Source organism: Nilaparvata lugens, chromosome X (assembly GCF_014356525.2).
Source record: "Nilaparvata lugens isolate BPH chromosome X, ASM1435652v1, whole genome shotgun sequence".
NCBI lineage: Eukaryota > Metazoa > Arthropoda > Insecta > Hemiptera > Delphacidae > Nilaparvata > Nilaparvata lugens.
Window position 1 is genome coordinate 68586792 of NC_052518.1, and position 20784 is coordinate 68607575.

The window sequence follows — 20784 nt, forward strand, 5'->3', positions numbered from 1 at the left end:
AGAGTGGCCCAAAAAACTCGTATTTTCGGCTCATTTTCCAGTTTTCAGCTATTTCTGCCAAATCTCGTAATCGGACAGAAAATTTATGCTCTCGCCTTTTCTTATATTATAAAATTCTGAATAAAATGAGATCATTCGGAACACACTATCTCCCATGAGTACTGAGTTATGATTTTTCAAAAATGAGTGAAATTTGAAGAAAAAATCAATTTTGATGAATTTTAGTTTTTGATCAACAATATCTTCCGATTGTTGCCATTTAGATGTATAATTCAAAATCCCTCCGGGCATATTTTTGTGCTCTACAATCTGAGATTAGGTAGAGCGCTCTATCCCATATAGATTTTTAGGTACACCTGACAACAATGCTCCTTGTATTGTGAAAAACACCTAATTTTCAGCTTCAACCATCATCACCAGCTACATTATCCTCACATTGATATTTCGCACAATGACATAAGTTCATGAGACTATGTTCTATGAGAATCACACGTTAGATGCACTTCATTTCAGTATTTCCTAGTGGAGAGGCGCGCTTAAGGACACGTCAAGAATCAAAATTTCAAACACTTATAACTTTTGACACAGTGCTCAGATTTCATCGTACTACACTTCATTCTTCTCGGCTCGTCAAGGCGGTCCAAAATAATTATAAGTCAAATTCGGTCGAAAAATGGGAAATTTATTGTTGAGTGTACTTAAGCCCATATTCCAATACACAAAAAATGGCCAATTTCTATATTCAAAGCTGCATGTCTTGTGATATACTTCTGATAAAATTTCCAAATCTAGTGAGGATGTGAAAATTGTCCCCCTCTACTCACTCCAATAAATAATACTTCCTATTCCAATACAATTCGAAAGTTACAGAAGATTTTAAAAATGGCGATTACAGTTTTTACATTTTTTTGTGATTTTACTATTGATCACGAGTTTCTAAAACGAGCCTATTATATCATAGAAACTCACGATTGATTTCAAATTGTAGATAAGTTCATCCTCTACGAGCTCAGTTGCCTAAAATTATTGTTTTTGAAGGAACGGATTCAAGAATCCAAAGGTTCAAAGAACCCCACACGTCAATCGAAGCTTATTGTGTTCCCAAGTAGTATGTTAGTTAGGCAAACCAATACCTGTGTTCTTGACAAGAACCAGGAGTTTTTCTCTATTCTAACATCCCATTCATCACCTGGTTGCTTGATGCAATCCAGTGTGATATGCTTGGCAGTCTCTTCACACTGATTAGTTCTCGTGACCTACGTGAGTTCCACTCCTGGCCTTCTCTGGAGGTCCTACCGCTGAGGAAGGGGTGGCCAAGTTGCCTCTAGGGCGCCTGGCCACCCTTGACTCAGCCTCTTGACCCACATTTGTGCCTGGAGTTTCACCCATCTCTGGTCTCTTGGGTTTTTTCTTTTTGCCCCTCCGAAACTTTGCAGGGTCAGAAGCCTCACCTCTCCCAAGACGTTTTGCCTGAATGGCCGCCCTTCTATGAGCAGTGGTGAGTTTTGGCTTCTCCAACCACAAACTCGTCACCTACATGAGTTTCACTCCTGGCCTTTTTGTCGGTCCTTCCGCTGAGAGAGGGGACACCAAACTGCCTCTAGGGTGCACTCCTGGCTTCTTTGTAGGTTCTTCCGCTGAAGGAGGGGTCACCAAATTGCCTCTAGGGCACCTGGTCACCCTCGACTTTCCCTCTTGACCTACATTTGTGCCTGGAGTTTCACCCATCTCTGGTCTCTTGGGTTTTTTCCGTTTGCCCCTCCGAAACTGCCCTGATAGGGCAGATCTCGTGGGTTGAAAGGCAAGGCAACTTCTGGAGTTGCCTTCGGGTCCCTTTTAGTCGCCTCCTACAACAAGCAGGGATACTGTGGGTGAATTCTGGTTTTCAACACATTCTTGAGTACGATGTTCGACTCAAAGCTTCCCCAACCCACAGGGGGCTGCTTCCTACTAAAGAGAACTTGTTCTTTATATCTTGATCTATATGTACTGGCATGTCGGTTGAGTTAGGGGTGTCAATCCCGTACCTGATCTTCAATCCCGGGATTTCGGGATTGACCAATTTCAATTCGGGATCCCGGGACTGGTCCCGGGATTGAGAAAACAATACTTTACAATAGGTAAAATTGTTTAGTACGGTATAGTTTAATCATGAAACATATTTTTTCCATTCTTTTATGAATTTTATTATGAAATTCACTGAACATTAAACTGATATAAAATGAGATTCGATTGAAATAACACATGCTAGAAGAGAAAAATCTCTAGAATTTTATACGGCAATTTTCATCTTGCAGACTCTACACAGTAACAGAAAAAAAATCAATAAATGAAAATAAACTTTATTCTGCCTTTGAATAATACAACAGTTGAATACAATCATGGTTTCAGAATTATACTGGCAGTAATTTTTCATAGACGCTGCCAGTTTACTTTTTCAAGTATACATTTTATAATACAGAGGTAAGAGTTCGTTGCTCAATAAAATAAATCACAATTTTATCTGCGGCCATTGCGGTACAATGATAATACATCTATAAGAAAATACTATTTTACAGTGAAACGAAAGTTGAAATCAAAATTCAAGTTAATTTAGCGGAAAATTGAAAGTCGAATAAAACACTTCTAAATACAATTTAGAAGGCTTATAATGCACTTATATATTCATGAAGAGATTAAAATTATATAAAGTCTACAATCTGACTAAGTAAAGTGTCTAAATCATGTTGTTGAAACAACCAAGGTTTTATCATTTTTATAGTTCTAGTTAGATTCAACTAGGAGTAAATCACATATGTTTCCAGAAAATTCTTGAGCAAATACTTTTCTAGGCCTACGTCAATTTTTATCCACACGCATTGAGTCATTGCTTGGGTGACCGGAATATTTCTAGTTCCACATAAGGCCTAGCTAGTGCTAGCCAACTTTATTCAACCGAGTCTTGAAAATTACTTAGAATTAGCAATCGTGTAGCTTTTATTCAACCGTAATATTGTCTAAATATATTTCAGAATTTCAACAACAAGGTTTTTAGGGTAGATTTTCTCAGTTAAAAGTCGTTTCATTGACAAAATGTGTAATATTATAGAGTTATGAAATAGGCAAAGATGATTCTACTATGAATGATGATAACTCGAGTGATTATAAAGATGATCTGGTTCAGAAACATGCATGTGGAATTTTGTGATTTGAGATGATGAATAAAAGATTTTATATATGAATGATTGAATTTTATCACATATAGTATTTATCATTTTCTTTGATGTAATATTATTTCTCATTAATGATTTCTTTGTGATAGTTTGATAGATTTGTTGTAGATAGATGCATTAGTGATTATCTTTTGTATCATAATGAACAAATGTTGATTCTGCACTTTTTTCAAAACTTGATTAAAGAATGTTTTGACTCCGTTCATTGGGTAAGCATGTTGTATGAGTGCAGTCTGTTATTAATGAATTGATTATTATTTTATATTTGGAGACTATTACAAAATAAATGATAGTCACTGTTACCATTATATTGCAATAGAACGCTCATAGTTACATTACAATAATAATTTTTGCAAAACTTCTCATATTTATATTAGGTATCATACTCTAGGTGTAGACGAGATTCTACAGCATCAATGGAGATCATGGAAATAATAGATTGAACACTGATATCAAAGATGTTGTAGTATTAATTGCTAAAAGCATTGGATTGAAGCATAGAAAGTTCAAGGGAGAACAATACCCCTTCTTCAACGCCAGTAGAATGGAAAACAATAACTGGCAACTCATGTCAATAATCAACAATGCCAAAACTCTTCTTCCCATCAGAATAGTTCTACGGACATAAGAAATATTTTATCAAAATCCAATGCTCTATTCCGCATAATGAAACTCGCTCAATAGACATGAGTATAAAATTAATATAATTATGTATGAATGAGAAATGTTTTTATGTTTATGAAAATTCTAATGGAAACCCATAAACTTAATCAGAAAATACTCCATTAATGATGAACTTATAAGTTTATGTATATGAATCTGATTTTCCTAGTGCTACTTGATATTTCTCGAACGGCACAGATATTTTTATCAATATCAACCAATGTGAGATCATTTTCATTTTGCGGGCCAGAGCATTAGATTTTGGAGTAGGTATCACACTTTTTCACAAAAGTCAAGTTTCAACTAAAATTATGATGATGTTTTTTGTGAAAATATAAATAAAAGTAGCATACAATAAAGAACGACATATTGATTTTGTATAATTATTGATATGAGTAGAAAATATATCATAGTGTTCTTTTCAAACTCATTAGAATATTTTTCTTTTACAATTTGCAGTCGATCAAGATCACCAACTCCACGCCGTGCCTCATCCTGCCAACCTAGCTCGAAGAACAGATCCCGCTCAACAACACCAATGAGAGCAAAGCAGCCAAATCAGGAAACCAAGCACAAAAGCCAAGAGCAACAGCAGCAACCTCTACCACAACTGGTGCTCTCTCCTCTACCAGACAGAAAGGATGCGTTGAAAGAAGAACTAATAAAGCAGATCAGTGTAAAACAAAGCTCTCTACCTCTTGATATCGAAGCCCAAGTTCAACAATACCAACTTCCTCCACCAACTGACAGTATTGACAGTGGAGTTGACACATCTCCCGCCCACAAAGTATCCGACAACTTCACCAACATCACTAAAATAACAATCAATCCTGCACCAAGCAGCCCCTCACACCCACCCGAGGTTTCTTCTGGAGTAGATACCACACCTTCGCGCAAAATCTCCGAGAATTTCGATGTTCCTGAACAGTCGAAGAAGCCGGTCAAGTATGGAAGTATCAATGCTCTGGACTCGTTCGGTGCTGACCCACATACCAACAATGACAGTGGCTCCGAAGTATCCGATGAGGGCTACCGCAGCCTAGGCATTGTTAACACTAGCACACCGGGATCAAACGCTGTTACTACACCTCAAGGTAAGCATTACTTTTCCAACTTTTCTTTTGTTGCTAGTATTTTTATCATGCATAAGGCATTTTTGTGCAACACACACACTTTTTGATCTGACAGACGTTTAAATATAATGAATCCAGACAATCCAGTCATTTCACAAATTCCATCATGATAGGATTAAGATAATTGAACTAATCGATTCAATTAAACTAATAGATGAAAATCAATAAAACCCCTGAAATTTATCAGATGCAACATATAAACTCACTCTATCATTATACCTGAGCCAGCCAGGTCACTCAATATTTATTTCTAAATATATCAGCGATAGATGGCTATTGTTAAAATTCAAATAATAATAATAAATGCACGAATACATATACTACAAACAAATTAACCTACACACTCTTGTATTCGGGCTGAAAATTTAAATAGATATTTATTTAGATTAAAATTTAATATAGATGTCGACATTACATATAGAGAAAATATAGTATATTCATGCTATCTCTGAAGTAAATCGAGTCATTTCACGGTTTGCGGTATGATTGGATTAAGATGAATAAATGAAATAAATTGCCTCTATTCAATTGAAATTCGATTTGAATAAATTGGATGGATTACTGAGGAAAAAGGTCTCTATTACCTTCAAAATTTAAAGTGGATAGAAATGAAACATTAGTTGTTCTCTGCAATATTATAAAAATAGAAGATACACTTGCACAAGCAAAAAAATATAAATATACATAAATATTTATGAAAAAGAGAAATTATAAATAGAAGATATTTCTACACTTTATTGGAGGATGCAGAATTCTGCATGAAATGTTTTATTTATTGGTTAATAAATTCTTTATTAGATTTGATCAAATTTAAAATACCTGCTTCATTATTAGAACATCTCTGATATTTGAAAATGATTTTTATTTAATAATTAATCATCAAATCATGAAAATGTTCATGACCAAAGCAGATAATGGGATCTATGATTATTTGCATCTGAAATTTATTCTTCATTGATACGCGATTCAATGAATCGATTTTATAAAAGGTAGAATCTAGTGACTAGAAACTTGTCCATAATTCCAGTTATTGCTAAAATTCAATTGAATAATCAAATGCTAGTTTTCTAGGCATTAGCTGAAATTCCATAGCAAAAAGGAATGCTAGGTCCGTCAGGTGATAATAATATACAGCTGAATCAAATACTAGTATTAGCAATTGCCAGCTTTTATTCAATGGACCTTTTGAATTCGATTTAAGTACAGAATATCATAATATAATATTTATCTATGGAACTCTTTTGATAATTTGGAAAATATCATGAAAATTTAGAAAATAATACCAAATTGTAAATCGAAATCCAAATTATTGCTATCACATTAGATCAGAGTTGCGAAATTGTTCTCTATAGGATAAACTCGGTATCGCTATCTGGAGCTATATCAAACTAAAACAATTCGAAGATGGAACAGTTTCAATTTGAATAATGAATAATGTGAATAATTTTAGTTTTACCAAACCATGTTTTTCTGAATTTTATTTTTTATAGTGCAATTTTTCAGCTTTGTGGGTTTTTCTTCAGGTACAGTATATGAAATTTCCTATACCGACATCTTTTCATGATTTTTTGAGCTTTATTTCGTATTTTACAAATGGAAAACCACTTTTAAATGGAAAACCTTTTTTCAAGTGGAAGGAAACATTCATTATGAATTATAGTTTTGAAATAAGTATTGAGCTTGTACTTTGATAACATTAATATTCATAGCACTGACAACTTTGGAGCTAACTCTTGTAATCTGAAGTCATAAGAATAATATACAGTGTAACGTACATGTTCCAATTTGGCAACTAACATTGAGTCCAGGACAATCACAATTCTTATTAATTCAAGATGCACATAAGGCAGCTTTGACAATTTCATTTATAACTGCGTATTTGCCAGAAGGAAGAATGGAATATCACAACCTAATGCGTTCATGAAAGATATGTAATCATAGCAGCTGACATCATTACTATATGGTTCTCTTACTTATCTCATCATAATATTGTTATGAGCACTCGTTTCACTTATAATGGTTGAGTTCAAAGCCACTGATCGGTGACTGAACGATGAGACCGGTGAGTGAACGTGGCTCTGAACGAAGTACTGTTTGGTCGTTGAACGATACATAGACTCACATGCAGCGCTAGTTTATTTGGAATTGAAATCGGCCATTGAGGGGACAGCCTGGAAGATTATTACATACTAAAGATCTTGAAGATTTTTGTGATCTATAATATTACAAAAATATATACATCATATAATATGTCGCGCTAAAATACCTCAATGGAACCTTTAATTTCAAGTAAGAGCATTGGGAAGGGATAGGCATTTTGCGTTTATACCTCTTCAAGGTCTTTGGTCTAACTGATAAGAAAAAAAACGTCATATCCGGTTCGTTCACTGATCAGTTAATCGTACTTTCCACCCATGGAAAAGAACGTAAATAGAGTAGCTGAACGTAAACAGACATGGCTGAATACGAGGCTGTTTTCAAATAATGGACTCCATTATAATGTATTTGGGAGCAGAGAAATGCATGATTACATAAATTCAATAACATTAAAAATATTTCACAAAGCATTTAAAACAACTCCAATCACCTGATTGTTTTCCATTCTATTTGATTACAATGAAATAGATTAAGTTCTAGTTTTGTTTACAAAATATGATCAACAGGGGAGTCATCGGTCAGTCATGACTCATGAGCAACCGTTCAGCCACAGAATACACACAAAATGGAAGGTATCAATCTAACCAAGATTTGAGTGCACCAAATCCACGACACATGACTGCATCATCTTGTTAGAAATTAAAACTACTGCTGTATTACAATGCTACACTTTCTTTCAAGATGGCGGATTATGGCGTCAAGATACTAGCCGACTTTCCATTCTGTGGTTCATTTGTGATCACTAATCTGTGATCAGGTTTTTTACTGAACGTAAAAAAAACCCGATGGAATTGATCAGTGGCTTTGAACTCAACCAATCTCAGTCTCAGATTTTTAATTTGCATAGATAGAGAAATCGAATCCAATCTCATTTCTAATTAGAGTCTATTCTCTATTAAAATAACGATATTCTTAATAACATATGAGTAGTCATGAATTATTTGGTTCGAGTGATTTGATATAGAGTTATGTTTATAGGCACACGAAAAAAGGAAGAGCGTATTGTTTGAAACGTTCACACATCACTAATACACACTCACGCTGTACACACCAATCACTGATTGTAAGTAAATTGAAATTCAACTGGTGAAGGAATACTGGCTGGCTTTGCAGAGAATGCATTGCAACCGCTTTTGTGGTTTGGTTGAGTATGGAAATGATGAACAGATTAATGTTATTGATGTTGTGGGATTGCAGGATCACCAGTTAGGGTAGCAAGGGTGGTTAGGAGCAGATCACTAGGAGGCCATGAATCTCCTCCTCCACCTCCTCCTCCTACCCAACCATCACAACAATCAGGATCAGCTTCGGTTTGCAGTTCCCCTTTTCGACGCCACACGCCTGCTAGCAGGTCTGCAAGACATCCTTCCCATCAACCGAGATCCTCCTCTTCGTCTGTCAACCGAACATGGAACAGTGGCAGCAAAAAACAGAGACCAACCATCTCGTCAGACACGTTCTGTAAGCAGGTAGCAGACATCATGCAACAGTATGCCGCCATGATGCCAAGTCCCCGAAAAGACTCTAAACCTGACTCTGGAATCACAAGGATTCCGGCACCTGTGCACAAGACGTAGCACGGCTCAAACTAAAGTCAAACCTCACTAATTCGCAGCTCACATGACATCATTTTCAAATAGGAAGTTGGATTTATAATAATTTATCTTACAAAGAACGCTGCAAAAGCAGGTGTTCAGTAATGAATACAGTATATATACAGGTTAGATGGACAAGATGTCATAAAGGTATTGGAAAAAACAAAAAACATAATTTTTGCAAAATTTATGAAAACTTACAAAAGTATTTTCATGTTTAGTTTCCTGCCAGGTTTCAAGGCCCTGGTTCTTATCTTCAAAGTACTATACTTGATACTTTTGAAGATCGGAATCAGCAGATTGAAAAGAGTTTTAATTATTGACCAAACATGTGTATTGTTTTTTATACTTGGAAAACTTGTAAAATCAAATAAATTGATAGTTATGAGAGAACAAACTAATTTATCATATTTCCTCTACATATGCCCACTCAAATGATTAAAAATTGAATATTTTTCAATTCTTACAACAGTTCTCTCATGCTTATTAAAATCAGTTTGTTCACCAATGCCTTAGTGATACAAGAATAATTTAAAATGGTAAGTTTTTATAAGAATTGCCGTATAGCCTATTCAGGTGGCCAAATTCTCAAATCATGACATGAAAAGTGGTTATTTTATGGCAATCATAAAAACTTACCACTTTCAATTCTTCACCTTCCATTGGAATAATATTATTAAAAATAATGCGAAACCATTAGAATAATAATATATTATTTGTATCAATGGACTTGTCTAACAGTAGAACGTTTCTCAAGTGAGATGAATCTTTTTACAGGGTGACACAGAAAAACGGGAACTTTTGAAAACGCCATAAAACATTAGTGTGAAGGATAAAAATGATTTTATTAAAACTAATGTAAAGTTCAAGACTTGCCATTTGAGAATTATTCATAACATCTATCACTTTTTGACAATTACTTCTTTAAGATGGCTTTCTCCTGAACTAATACACTTTTGAAATCTGTGTTGACGATTCCTCATTGATCGCTGCAACATCTGCGTTTCCTGGTCCCATGATCTGTCCACCTGTGATTTTCTGTTTGTGGAGCTATCTCAAATCAAACGTTTTCACAACTTGACCAATAACTGTGGTTGAATCTTAACAGACAATTCAAATGTAATTAACAATATCCCAGCTGAAATGTTGCAGCAATCGTTCAGGAATCTCAACACAGATTTCAAAAGTTATTCGTGCAGGAGGAAGCCATCTTGAAGAAGTAATTGTCAAAAAGTGATAGATGTTATTAATAATTCTCAAATGGCAAGTCTTGATCTTTACATTAGTTTGAATAAAATCATTTTTTCCCTTCCCACTAATGTTTCATGGCGTTTTTAAAAGTTCCCGTTATACTGTGTCACTGTATTTTTCATTACCTTAGTGTTTTTCCTTTCATTCAAGCCAAAAAACCACTTCAATGTTTGGAAATGGAAGTTGTTCCTCTTAATTCAAACATCAATACAATATAAGTTTGTTATGTTCAATATCAAAACATCTAATCATATTTTATATCACAAGACATTATTCGATTAAAAACGTGTCTCTTCACTTCCCAAGGTATGCAGCGTTGTGAAAACCGATGTATGCAATGGAAAAAACAAATTAGTTCAATTTAGAGGAAATAAATTAATAGTTTTCACGAAGATAATTATATTTTAATTCATTATAAACCGATATTTTATTCAATTCACGATATTTTATTCAATACAGAATTTAGACCTCAATTTGGAAGCCTATTTTTATAATAATTGTGAGTCGCAACTAGGAAAACGATTAAAAGAAAGTTTATTGAAGAGTCTTTGAATTAAGTGATTTTAATTCAAATTCAAGAAGTCAATTAAAAGTAACTTAGGTTTTCAGATGTTTTTTTCAAAAAATGGCCTGCGTTCACTTGGTGACATAGTCTACTGTTCCACATTTTGACTCCTATATTTTCTACTACTCTCATATTTTTCCTACAATTTTTTCTTGGTAAAAAAAAACTTTGGCAACAAATTACTTTGAAGTTTACAACCTGGCTTCAACTTTAAATTTATGTGAAAATCACTGAGTTCAAAGAATACTTCACCAAATCTTTTTTTTTGAGTTACTGTTTACAATTATAAAAATAGGTTACAAAATTTAGAATCTAAATCTATATTTAATATAATATTAGGTTTGTGATTAATAAAATTGAATAATCTCAGTGAAGAAATTAAAATTAAGGAATATTAAACTGAAGATTTTGTATAAAACGAAAAATGCGTTCTTGAATCAAATTGAAACTTCATTACTACCTATAATAACCTATAACATATAGGTTCCATTATAACCTATTTGTATAATTGTGAGCAGCACTAGAAAAAACTTGAACAAGTGGAATGTATTGAAACCAAGTATTGGATAAGAAAAAGTTTTAATTTGTTTTCCCACTGGTTTCCACAACACTGCATACATCAACCGATGTAAGCAATAGCGTTGCTTTTATGTTGAGAGAAAATATTTTGGAATTTTATAATCATCTTGGCATGCAGTAAAATACTTGCAGTAAGGAAAGAAAAGCAGGGAGATGATTATAAAATTACATATTATTATGTTTTGTGACATAACATATCAGAGGTTTTGATATAGAAAATAACAAATTTGAGATTGTATTGTATGCTTTGTAAATTTAAAAGGAATTAATCCCATATTCTTACAATTGGAAATAAAATTCTTCCAATACCTTATTAAACCAAGTGAAACTGAGTATGGCATACTTTGCACAGAATATCTAAAAATCATACCGTTGTGAAATTGAACAATCACTAGTTCAAATGAACAATGAGGTTTATTTTAATTTATGTTGAGAACTGGGCTTGTTTGAGAAAGGTTCTGCTGTAAATTATAACATTCAAGCAACTTGCAATCATAATTGAATAGTTGATTATGCGTTATTAGAAAAGTCAAAGCCAGATTTGTTAAAATATTGTTGATAGATTGTTTTCTTTGAGAGAAAAAGTTTTTATGATAATTTTATGGCGCCCTTGGAATGGCCTATCTTTGAATTTATTACCGTATCGATCGTGTGTTATCCTAGATATTCAACTGTTGCGCTGTTAATTAATTAAAATTATGTGCAGAAAAACTTTCTAAATTATTATTGTTCTAATCCAAGAAATGTTTTAATGGGAAACCAATGTGCATGGTGCTTTTGGATGGTTAAAGACTTTAGTGATAAAATTGGTTGAGCTATTTCAAGTGATGGCAATAATTTTCAGGCGATAAAGGTGCTCTATGTATGTTTCTTGTAGTTTCTAGTGCCTATATAGGTTTTTACGTTTCCTATGGAAATAACCAATTTCGACCTAGTCACCTATGCAGTTGAAGTGATTATGAAACGAAACTGAAAAACCTTTTCTTATTTGTTCATTCTTTATCCAAGAAAAGGAAAAGACTACTTCGTTGATCTTTAAATAGTTTCCGTGCATGTAAATAAATATTTCTCCACTATATCTAAAAACGATTACAATACTTTATGAATAATTACAATACAGTACACATTCAGGGACAATTGAACTAATCGGTTATCTTTTTCTTTATTCCATCTCACACGTTTTGAATCACATAGGCTATCAACGAGGATTGGAAATAAATCAGCACAGGATATTTCCTTGATATACAATATTAATAAAGAAATCGGTATTGGTGGTATTGTATAATTGTGATGGATTTGAGCATTGTGGAATATGAAACTTTATTGCATGTTGCAACTCCATACATTTTCATTATAGATATTTCAAAATAATTCATTCCATGAGATAGGAATCAATTGAGGTCTACTACTTATAAAAACGTTTGTCGTCGAAGCATATTGTTCTTACCAGTTTTCCATTTCAATTACGAAGAAAATGATGGTTGCAGTATAATATACAGCAATAGTGATAATAGTGAATTAGTTTTTATTATTAACGAAGTTTAATAATTTTATTTTATGTGCAATTTCATTATAGATCATCATGAATTGTGGCAGTTGAGCTTTACTTGTATAAATTCATTTAGAAAATAGATATTATATTTATATAGGTGCTATTATTATTAACACAAGATTGTTAAGGTGTCTTATTAAGGTGCTGAAGCTGTCTTATTCCATTTTGATAAAAATGATGTGTTGTTAGATTTTTGGTGCTTTTTAAATTTCCATTTTTCAAGTATATTTGAGTTACGAATATTTGTGTTTAGTAACAAAATTAACGTTAATAAGTTTGTAACCAAGAATGAATAATGTGGTATGTAGAATGTAAACAAAGTTGAAATAATTGACTCGTTGCTTTTTGCAATTTAAATCTTTGTTTTCCATTAATATTAGAGTACCGTATTCAATCACATGCACTGTTTTGCATGTATTTTTTAATACTGTCCTATTTATTGTATTCTAACTAACATTCCTTTATTAATAAATTTTATAATGTTAATCATATTATATTATGCTAATTATAGATTACCATAATTTGAAATATTGTTATTTGTACCATTTTTTCTAAATTGAGCAATCAAACTTATTACAAAATTTCTGGTATTTCTCAACAATATCCCCACGTTCTAGACTGTCTAGGAGAAGAACTTTCACAGTTTTCACCGCACTTTCAATACAATCCAATGCTCTACTATCTGAAAACGTTTTTAGGGAGAATAACCCTTGTTTTTCACTCACACAGAGACCACTGTCGACTGTCATGCTTGAAAATTATGTCTAGAAACAGTCTAGAACAACATGGATATGAATATTGGTAGGAAATGGTTAACTTTGTTAAAAATAGGATAGATCATTTGATGTTGAACATTTTTAAACTGTTATATGTCTAATGTATTTCTACCTTTTATTCTCAAACAGTTCCATTCATATTAATATACTATCAATGTCCACAAATAAAACAAGAAAACAGTATTAATGACATTCGAATCATTGTAGTTCATGAATTTTTTATTAGCTTTGGCTTTATAATTACATAATTTATCAAAAACTATTTTGGGTGCTGATGGTGCGCGCTTCCTCCGTTGTTTTTGTATTCAGCATGAGTTATTCATCAGTCATGGCTGAGAATATTGTGTTACCTTTTTTACTCCCATACTTCAATCACAGAAGAGGGAACTTTATAGTTCTTACCTCAGTTCTCTCTTGCCTAGTTGAGTATCTTCTTCCAAAATCTTCCTTTTGGATTTCTACTCATGTACTCATGATATGAAATTATCGGAAAATTGAATTTCATTAACCATCATTGGAATACAAATATTATATTGCATTCCGCAGTTGAAAAACATTTATCAACTCCAAAAATGCTATAAAATCGATCATCAGATTATATAAAAAGTCATCATAATTTTATTAAAAATATGTTTATGTATTACTGTAATGTTTAGGCTTACGTTGAATAAAATCATGTCTAGTTCACAAAAGTAGTTCAGTATTTTATTATTGCCTGTATTCAAATTCCAAGGAGGCCTAACTGAATTAAACTGATTTTGACCAATGGTATTTTCTGAGTTATTCACTTTTACCTCTTGAAATTATCAGTGTAATTGTGAGACTAAACCATCCCATCTTCCCTCAAAGTTAACTCCAGATTTATTTATTTATTCATTTAACAAGTACAGTAATTAAAAAGAAACAGGATACATAATAATTCCATGCATGGGCTGAAGCCTGTGAGCAGGAATGAGTTGCATCATCACATTATAACCGTAGCAAACCATAGTAAAGCATAATATAGTATATGTGTGCAAATGACTTAAGTAGGTAGGAGATGGCTAAATGAATACAAAATCAAAAGATGTATGCTTTCATAACCAAACCTCGAGTAAAAATCATCCTTGTGATTCAATATACTATTGAAAAATGAATGAGAATGAATGAAATGAAATTTATGAAAGAAAGATGATTGAGGAAAGTGTAAGATGTTAATTAGAGAGTGAAAGAAAAAACCGATAGGAGGGGAAGGGTTGAAGAAGAGGGATTGATTGATTGATTGGGTACTTTATGTAGATTACAATATATACTGGCTTATACACTCATATACAATTGCTTACAATACAGCCAAATTATAGATGAATTTGCATAATATAGACTAAGAAAATAATTATTTACTGGGAGGGATTGAGAAAAGCTGTCAAGCCAAGAACGCAGAAACATTTGGCTCCAACCAAGAAGAGGCAAAACACGAAAAATTAATCCACGCAAAATAATGTTGAACACGAAACTAAAAGTTGAATGGAATTGCAGTTATGAGAACAATATACACATAACATTGTAGTAATAATTGACTTATTAGGAAAATGAAATAATATATACATGAAATGAGTTTAATGTAACTGTAATAGGAATGAGAGTAATCACGACATAAGTATTCAATACCTTTAGAAAGGTTTTTAATAACTTGAACTATACAGGTTTCGAATTGGAATGAGTTTGTTTGGAGACTTAGTAACAGTAATAACAAATTCAAAAACATATATATGTTGTTATACTACATTCTTCCCCCCAAAGAGTTAATGAATGTAATCATTCAAATAATTAGGAGGTCTTCTATTTCTAAAACTTCTTCTTGGATGTGTATTTTGGTTTTCTTGTCCAGTAGTCTGTTGTCTAGGTTGTAAGCTCTCGGCAGTAGTACTAGTTTCGTTTTCCTTGTTTTGGGTTGCTTGAGGATTATGGAAGTATTCAAGTTCAGGTTGGGAAGTTGGTAATTGAAAATTTTCATCATTTTCAGAATCGGTTTGCTCTTCGTGATCTCTGTTTTCGTACTCTCCAACCGGAGCAAGATGACGTGTTGATACTGTGGTTTCTCTTTCATCAGGTAGCTTTACATGTGCATACTCAGCATTTCCATGTAGAAGTTGGCCCTCTTCAACAAGTGGCCCAGTCAGCACACAGACGTATATAATACGTCAAATTTATGTATTAGCCAATGTCAATCAAAGTAAATAATACGTATAACATTGATATTGAATACGTCCCATTTACGTATAAATGTCCCGACTTTTCATGTATACTATACGTATTTCTTGATACGTATATATATATATATATATATATATATATATTATATATATATATATATATATATATATATATATGTATGTATTTCTTGATACGTATACTATACGTATTTCTTGATACGTATGCTATACGTATTTCTTGATACTATACTATACGTATTCTTGATACGTATGCTATACGTATTTCTTTATACGTATACTATACTATTTCTTGATACGTATACTATACTTATTTCTTGATACGTATAGTATACATATTTTCCAATACATATATTTAATGTATTGAATAATACGTCAAATAAACATATTGTCCAATACATAAATTTGATGTATTGAGTGATATGTGTATTTCATGTATTGACCTATACATTTATTTTATCTATTGAAAACTAAATCTAATTTATGTATTGATTGATACGTAAATATGTCACACTATTTCATCTATTATATGTATTTCATACAAATATCTCATTTAATTGAGGTACCTCATTTATACATGTTGCCTAATACATCTGATTATTGACAAACACATTAATTTCATGTATTATTTGTGTGATACATTCATTTCCATACACTGTACTATCCAAGTTATGTATCATCAATAACATTTTTCATTCAATTCCATTTCATAAAATAACCTTGAACTAGCAGTTGATAAGATCAGGTATAAGATTCCCCATTAGATAGATAGGATTCATTAGATAGATGAGAGTTCCACATCATCTCTATAAATAATCATGATAAAAGGGAGTGAAGTGAATGAAAACTATAATTCTATATTTCTCCACATTTTCAAAATTTTAAGCAATAGAATTTAATAGGTGAGATTTTAATGTATCACTTTTTGCTTTTAGAAAAAACGACTAGCAGTCAGATATTTTTACAATAAATGAATAAATCACTCACTGGACAACAACATTTTAATGTAGCTATCAATCAATTTGATTTTTTGAGCACTAGCATAATCTATTCTGAATATTTCTATTGAAAGGATCAATAACAATTACTTTCGAGGTGAGGGAAACAAAAATAACTTTCCAGAGATTCTAGGTACTTCTTTACTTAAAGCATCACACTATTATTACTGCTTGTTGTTGGCATAGCCTACAGGTAACATAAGATTTGGATTGGGCCTTCCATCCAAGAAATAGCAGTGTTGTCAGTTTGTGGGAAATTCGAACTTCTTCAAATTCCCGATTAGACCCATCCTCGATATGCAAGTCATCCTCGGTATGCAAGTTAGGTTAGTATTAAAAAGTTCCTGGGTGAAAGGATTCAAGGGAAATAATACTGTATTTTTTATAAAATTGAAAAATTGCATAAATATGTTTTTCTTTCAAAATTGCAATTTTTTTCCTTTCAAATATCACTTTTCTGAGAGAAGTTCTCTCACAATCATGGGATGAACTAAAAGGAGTAAAACTATTTGAATCAAAATGACAAGGTGAATTCGTGCTTTCTATTGGTTTTTATTTTTTTTCATATACGACCAATATAACTTTGTTTTAATTCATGAATGTGCTTAGAAGAAGTTATTATTTCACACAATCTGACAACGCTGCTATTTCTTGGATGAACGGCCCAATCCCAATCTTATATGCTATGCCAACTATAAACACTAAAAAGACTTGAAGAATAAAATAATAACTTAAAGACTTGAAGAATAAAACACTTATAAGCACACTTACTCTCCAGAATTTTGTTTATCAGAAGGCTGTTTAGGGACCTCTTCCCTTTCCCGCCTTCCCAGCAGAAGTTGGTGGCAACTTCATTCGTTGTCAGCCGGACAAGCGGTGTCTCCACATTCCCTCCCCCAAAGTTTATGTAAGAAGTCCACCTACAAGAAAAAAGTCATGTATGAGGATTTTAGATTACAGAAATTCCTATTCAGGAGGTTCAGAAGACTTAATTCATCCCTTATTCATATATTTATTGAATTATGACATGAAAATTTAGTTCAATATATATGGCTCATATTATATTTAGATGTTCGATTGATTGTTTTTAAATATAGACAGGGTCGGAATTGAGAAGCCAAGAAGGAGCCGAAACACCATTGTTTCCAGATCTACATGGGTGTAAGAACATACGCTCATGAGGAGTTTGATTTGTGGCTGTGCAAAGTAATGTTCTTGTTGAGCTAAGAGCATCTTCTAAAACTGACTCCCATTGATTTATTTCTAAATTAAGTGATTTCAATGCTAGCTCAATCGTTTTCCATAGAATACCATTATATCTTTCAACCTGTTCATTACCTGCTGGGTTGTAAGCAGTGGTTCTGCTAGTTGTAATTCCATGCGAGTTTAGGTAATTTTTCAAGTCTTGGCTCATAAATGATGTTCATCTGTCTGAATGTATGTAACTAGGAACCTCAAACGTAGAAAACAGGGTTTTCAGTTTTGATTTAACTGTAGATGATGACATGTCTGGACATGGGAAAGCAAAAGGGAACCATGAAAACTCATCTACTATTACCAATAGATAACGATTTCGACTTGATGAAGGCAGAGGACTTTTGAAATCGATATTTAGCCGTTCAAATGCAGAAGTGGCTTTAATCAGAGTCCCTTTGTGTTTGAAGAATTTGGGCTTGACAGCAGCACACACTTTGCAGGAGTTTGTTATCGTCTGATTTCATCAATTGAGTAGGGTAAGTTTTTACTCCAAACCCAGTGGTACAAATGTTTTACGCCTGGGTGGCATAGAGACTCATGTAAATCAACCAATAGATTTTCCTGATTTTGGATTGAAGAACATACTCTAGACAGAGCATCAGCAGCCATATTATCTTTGCCAGGTCTATATTCAATATCGTAATGAAAACAAGACAGTTCCAGTTTCCACCTCATTATCTATATTCAATATCGTAATGAAAACAAGACAGTTCCAGTTTCCACCTCATTATCTTTTCATTTTTCACTTTACCATGACGGTTGTTATCAAACATAAAAGCTACCGACCTCTGATCAGTAATTAGCTTGAAATGTTTGCCAACCAAGTAGTGACACCATTTTCGCAGTGCTTCTACAATGGCTTGTGCTTCTTTCTCAACACTTGAATGTCTTTGTTCTGCTGGTGAAAGTATCCTTGAGAAGAATGCAACTGTACGGTTTGATTGAGTCAAAGTAGCAGCAATGGTGCTCTCAGATGCATCAGTTTCAACAATGAATTGTGCTTCAGGGTCAATGCAGCTTACTACAGATCCAATTATTTCACTTTTTATAGTTTCAAACGATTGTAACCCTGCTTTAGACAAGGGAAATGCAGTACGCGCAAGAGGAATTGTCTGAGTGGCATAATCTGGTATATTATAGTGATGCATAATGTGAAAACATATGAACAATCATGCTGGAGCATCCAGTCCTCCTCAGCGATGCAGTGTCTCTAGGCGGAGGTAAATTTTTCAGTGGTTCCAATCGGCTGTGGTCAGGCGTGATAGTTTTGTAAGATAGCCCAACAAGTTGATCGATTTCAATGAAAATGAAGACTTCTCATTATTGATAGTTAGGTTGTATTTTGTTTGCAGCTTTGATAAACTCTTTCAAGTTTATATCGTGTTGCTCCTGTGTTTTGCCACAGATTGTAACATCATCAAGGTAAGCATATAAGTGTCTTGTAGATGTTCAGACCGTATAACTTGGTCAATTACACGTTGGAACACTGCCACTCCATTAGTGACCCCAAACGGAATGTGTTTAAACTGGTAGAGTTGACCACATGACTCAAATGCTGTATAGTAACTTACTTTTCTTCTTTCCTTATCGTAATTTGGTGGTATGCACTTTTTAAGTTGATAGTACTGAAAAACTCATAATTTGCAACTTTGTTTACAATATCATCAATTCTTGGTAGTGGGTAAGCATCCAGTAATGTAAAACGATTTATAGTTTTGGAGTAATCAATGACCATTCTTTTCCTATGATTTTCGTTTGTAACCACTATAACGCTTGAGCTCTCCATGGAGAAATGCTAGGCTCTATAACATCATCTTTAAGCATTAAAGTAAGTAACTTCATTTTCAATAAACTTCAAATCATCCGTACTGTGTCGATGATATTTGATTGCAATTGGTTTACATTCCGGTTTTAAATTAGAAAACAATGACACCGGTTCTACAGTTGAGGCTGCCACGCTACATACGGTTAACTGCAGCTTTTTTCCACCATAAACTACTTTAATACTTACATGGTTTACTAAAATATCATGTCCAACAATTATATCCGCACAAAGCTCTAGTAAGACCGAAAGATTTGCTTGTTTGTAACAGTGATCAAGAATGACAAGATCTACTAAGCATTGCCCTGTTTTATTGGATGTGATTGATGTAGTCGCCATTAATACAGTACCCCTACCTGGTCTTATAGGAAGACCTAGGTTAAGAGCAGTAGAATTGTTTATAAAACTCAGAGAACTCTCTGTATCTATCAAAGCAGAGACAGTTTTTCCATTAACTAGGGCTTGTACTGTACTCTTTGTCAATCCTCCGGGCGAAGCTGCTAGGTCAATAGAGTTCATAATATCTTTAGATTTTTTTGATTGTTTGGTTTGTTATTTACTCGACCTGCAGACCTTGGCAAAGTGCCCCTATTTTCCACAATTATGACAAATTGTATTTTTAGCTGGGCAGCTGACCCGAGGATGTCTCAGATTACCACAAAAATAGAATTTTTCATTAGCAGCAGCTATTAAACAGTTTTCTAAATTATGTGATGTTGAATCAGCATTCTGATATTGATCAATAGTCTCATCAGGCTGTTGTTGACGTGCAGATAGTTTATGTCTTGAAAATATTTCATTTACAGGTTTTACATAGATTCTCCTTAAAGAAGATATAGCATCGTTATACGTACCACTTTCGCTTATATACTCAGAAATATCTGGAGTGATGAAGTTGATAAGTGTTTTGAGCTTTTCAGAGTCTGATGATTGTGGTGCGATACTGGTAATGAAGTTCTGGAAAGTTTTGTGCCAATGTGTCCATTCCTTGCTTGCAGTTGATAAGTTTGGATC

General features: G+C 33.3%; 1 protein-coding gene across 1 annotated transcript in view; it reads left to right on the top strand.

The window, feature by feature from the left end:
* The window catches only part of LOC111054213 (GAS2-like protein pickled eggs), a 61732-nt gene extending 50578 nt beyond the window's left edge, over window positions 1–11154 (top strand). The window contains exons 9-10 of the mRNA XM_039441519.1: window positions 4335–4969; window positions 8363–11154. Coding sequence (XP_039297453.1) covers window positions 4335–4969; window positions 8363–8742 — 1015 coding nt within the window. The 3' untranslated portion in view covers window positions 8743–11154. The remainder of the gene's footprint in view (window positions 1–4334; window positions 4970–8362) is intronic.
* Window positions 11155–20784: the final 9630 nt, after the last annotated feature.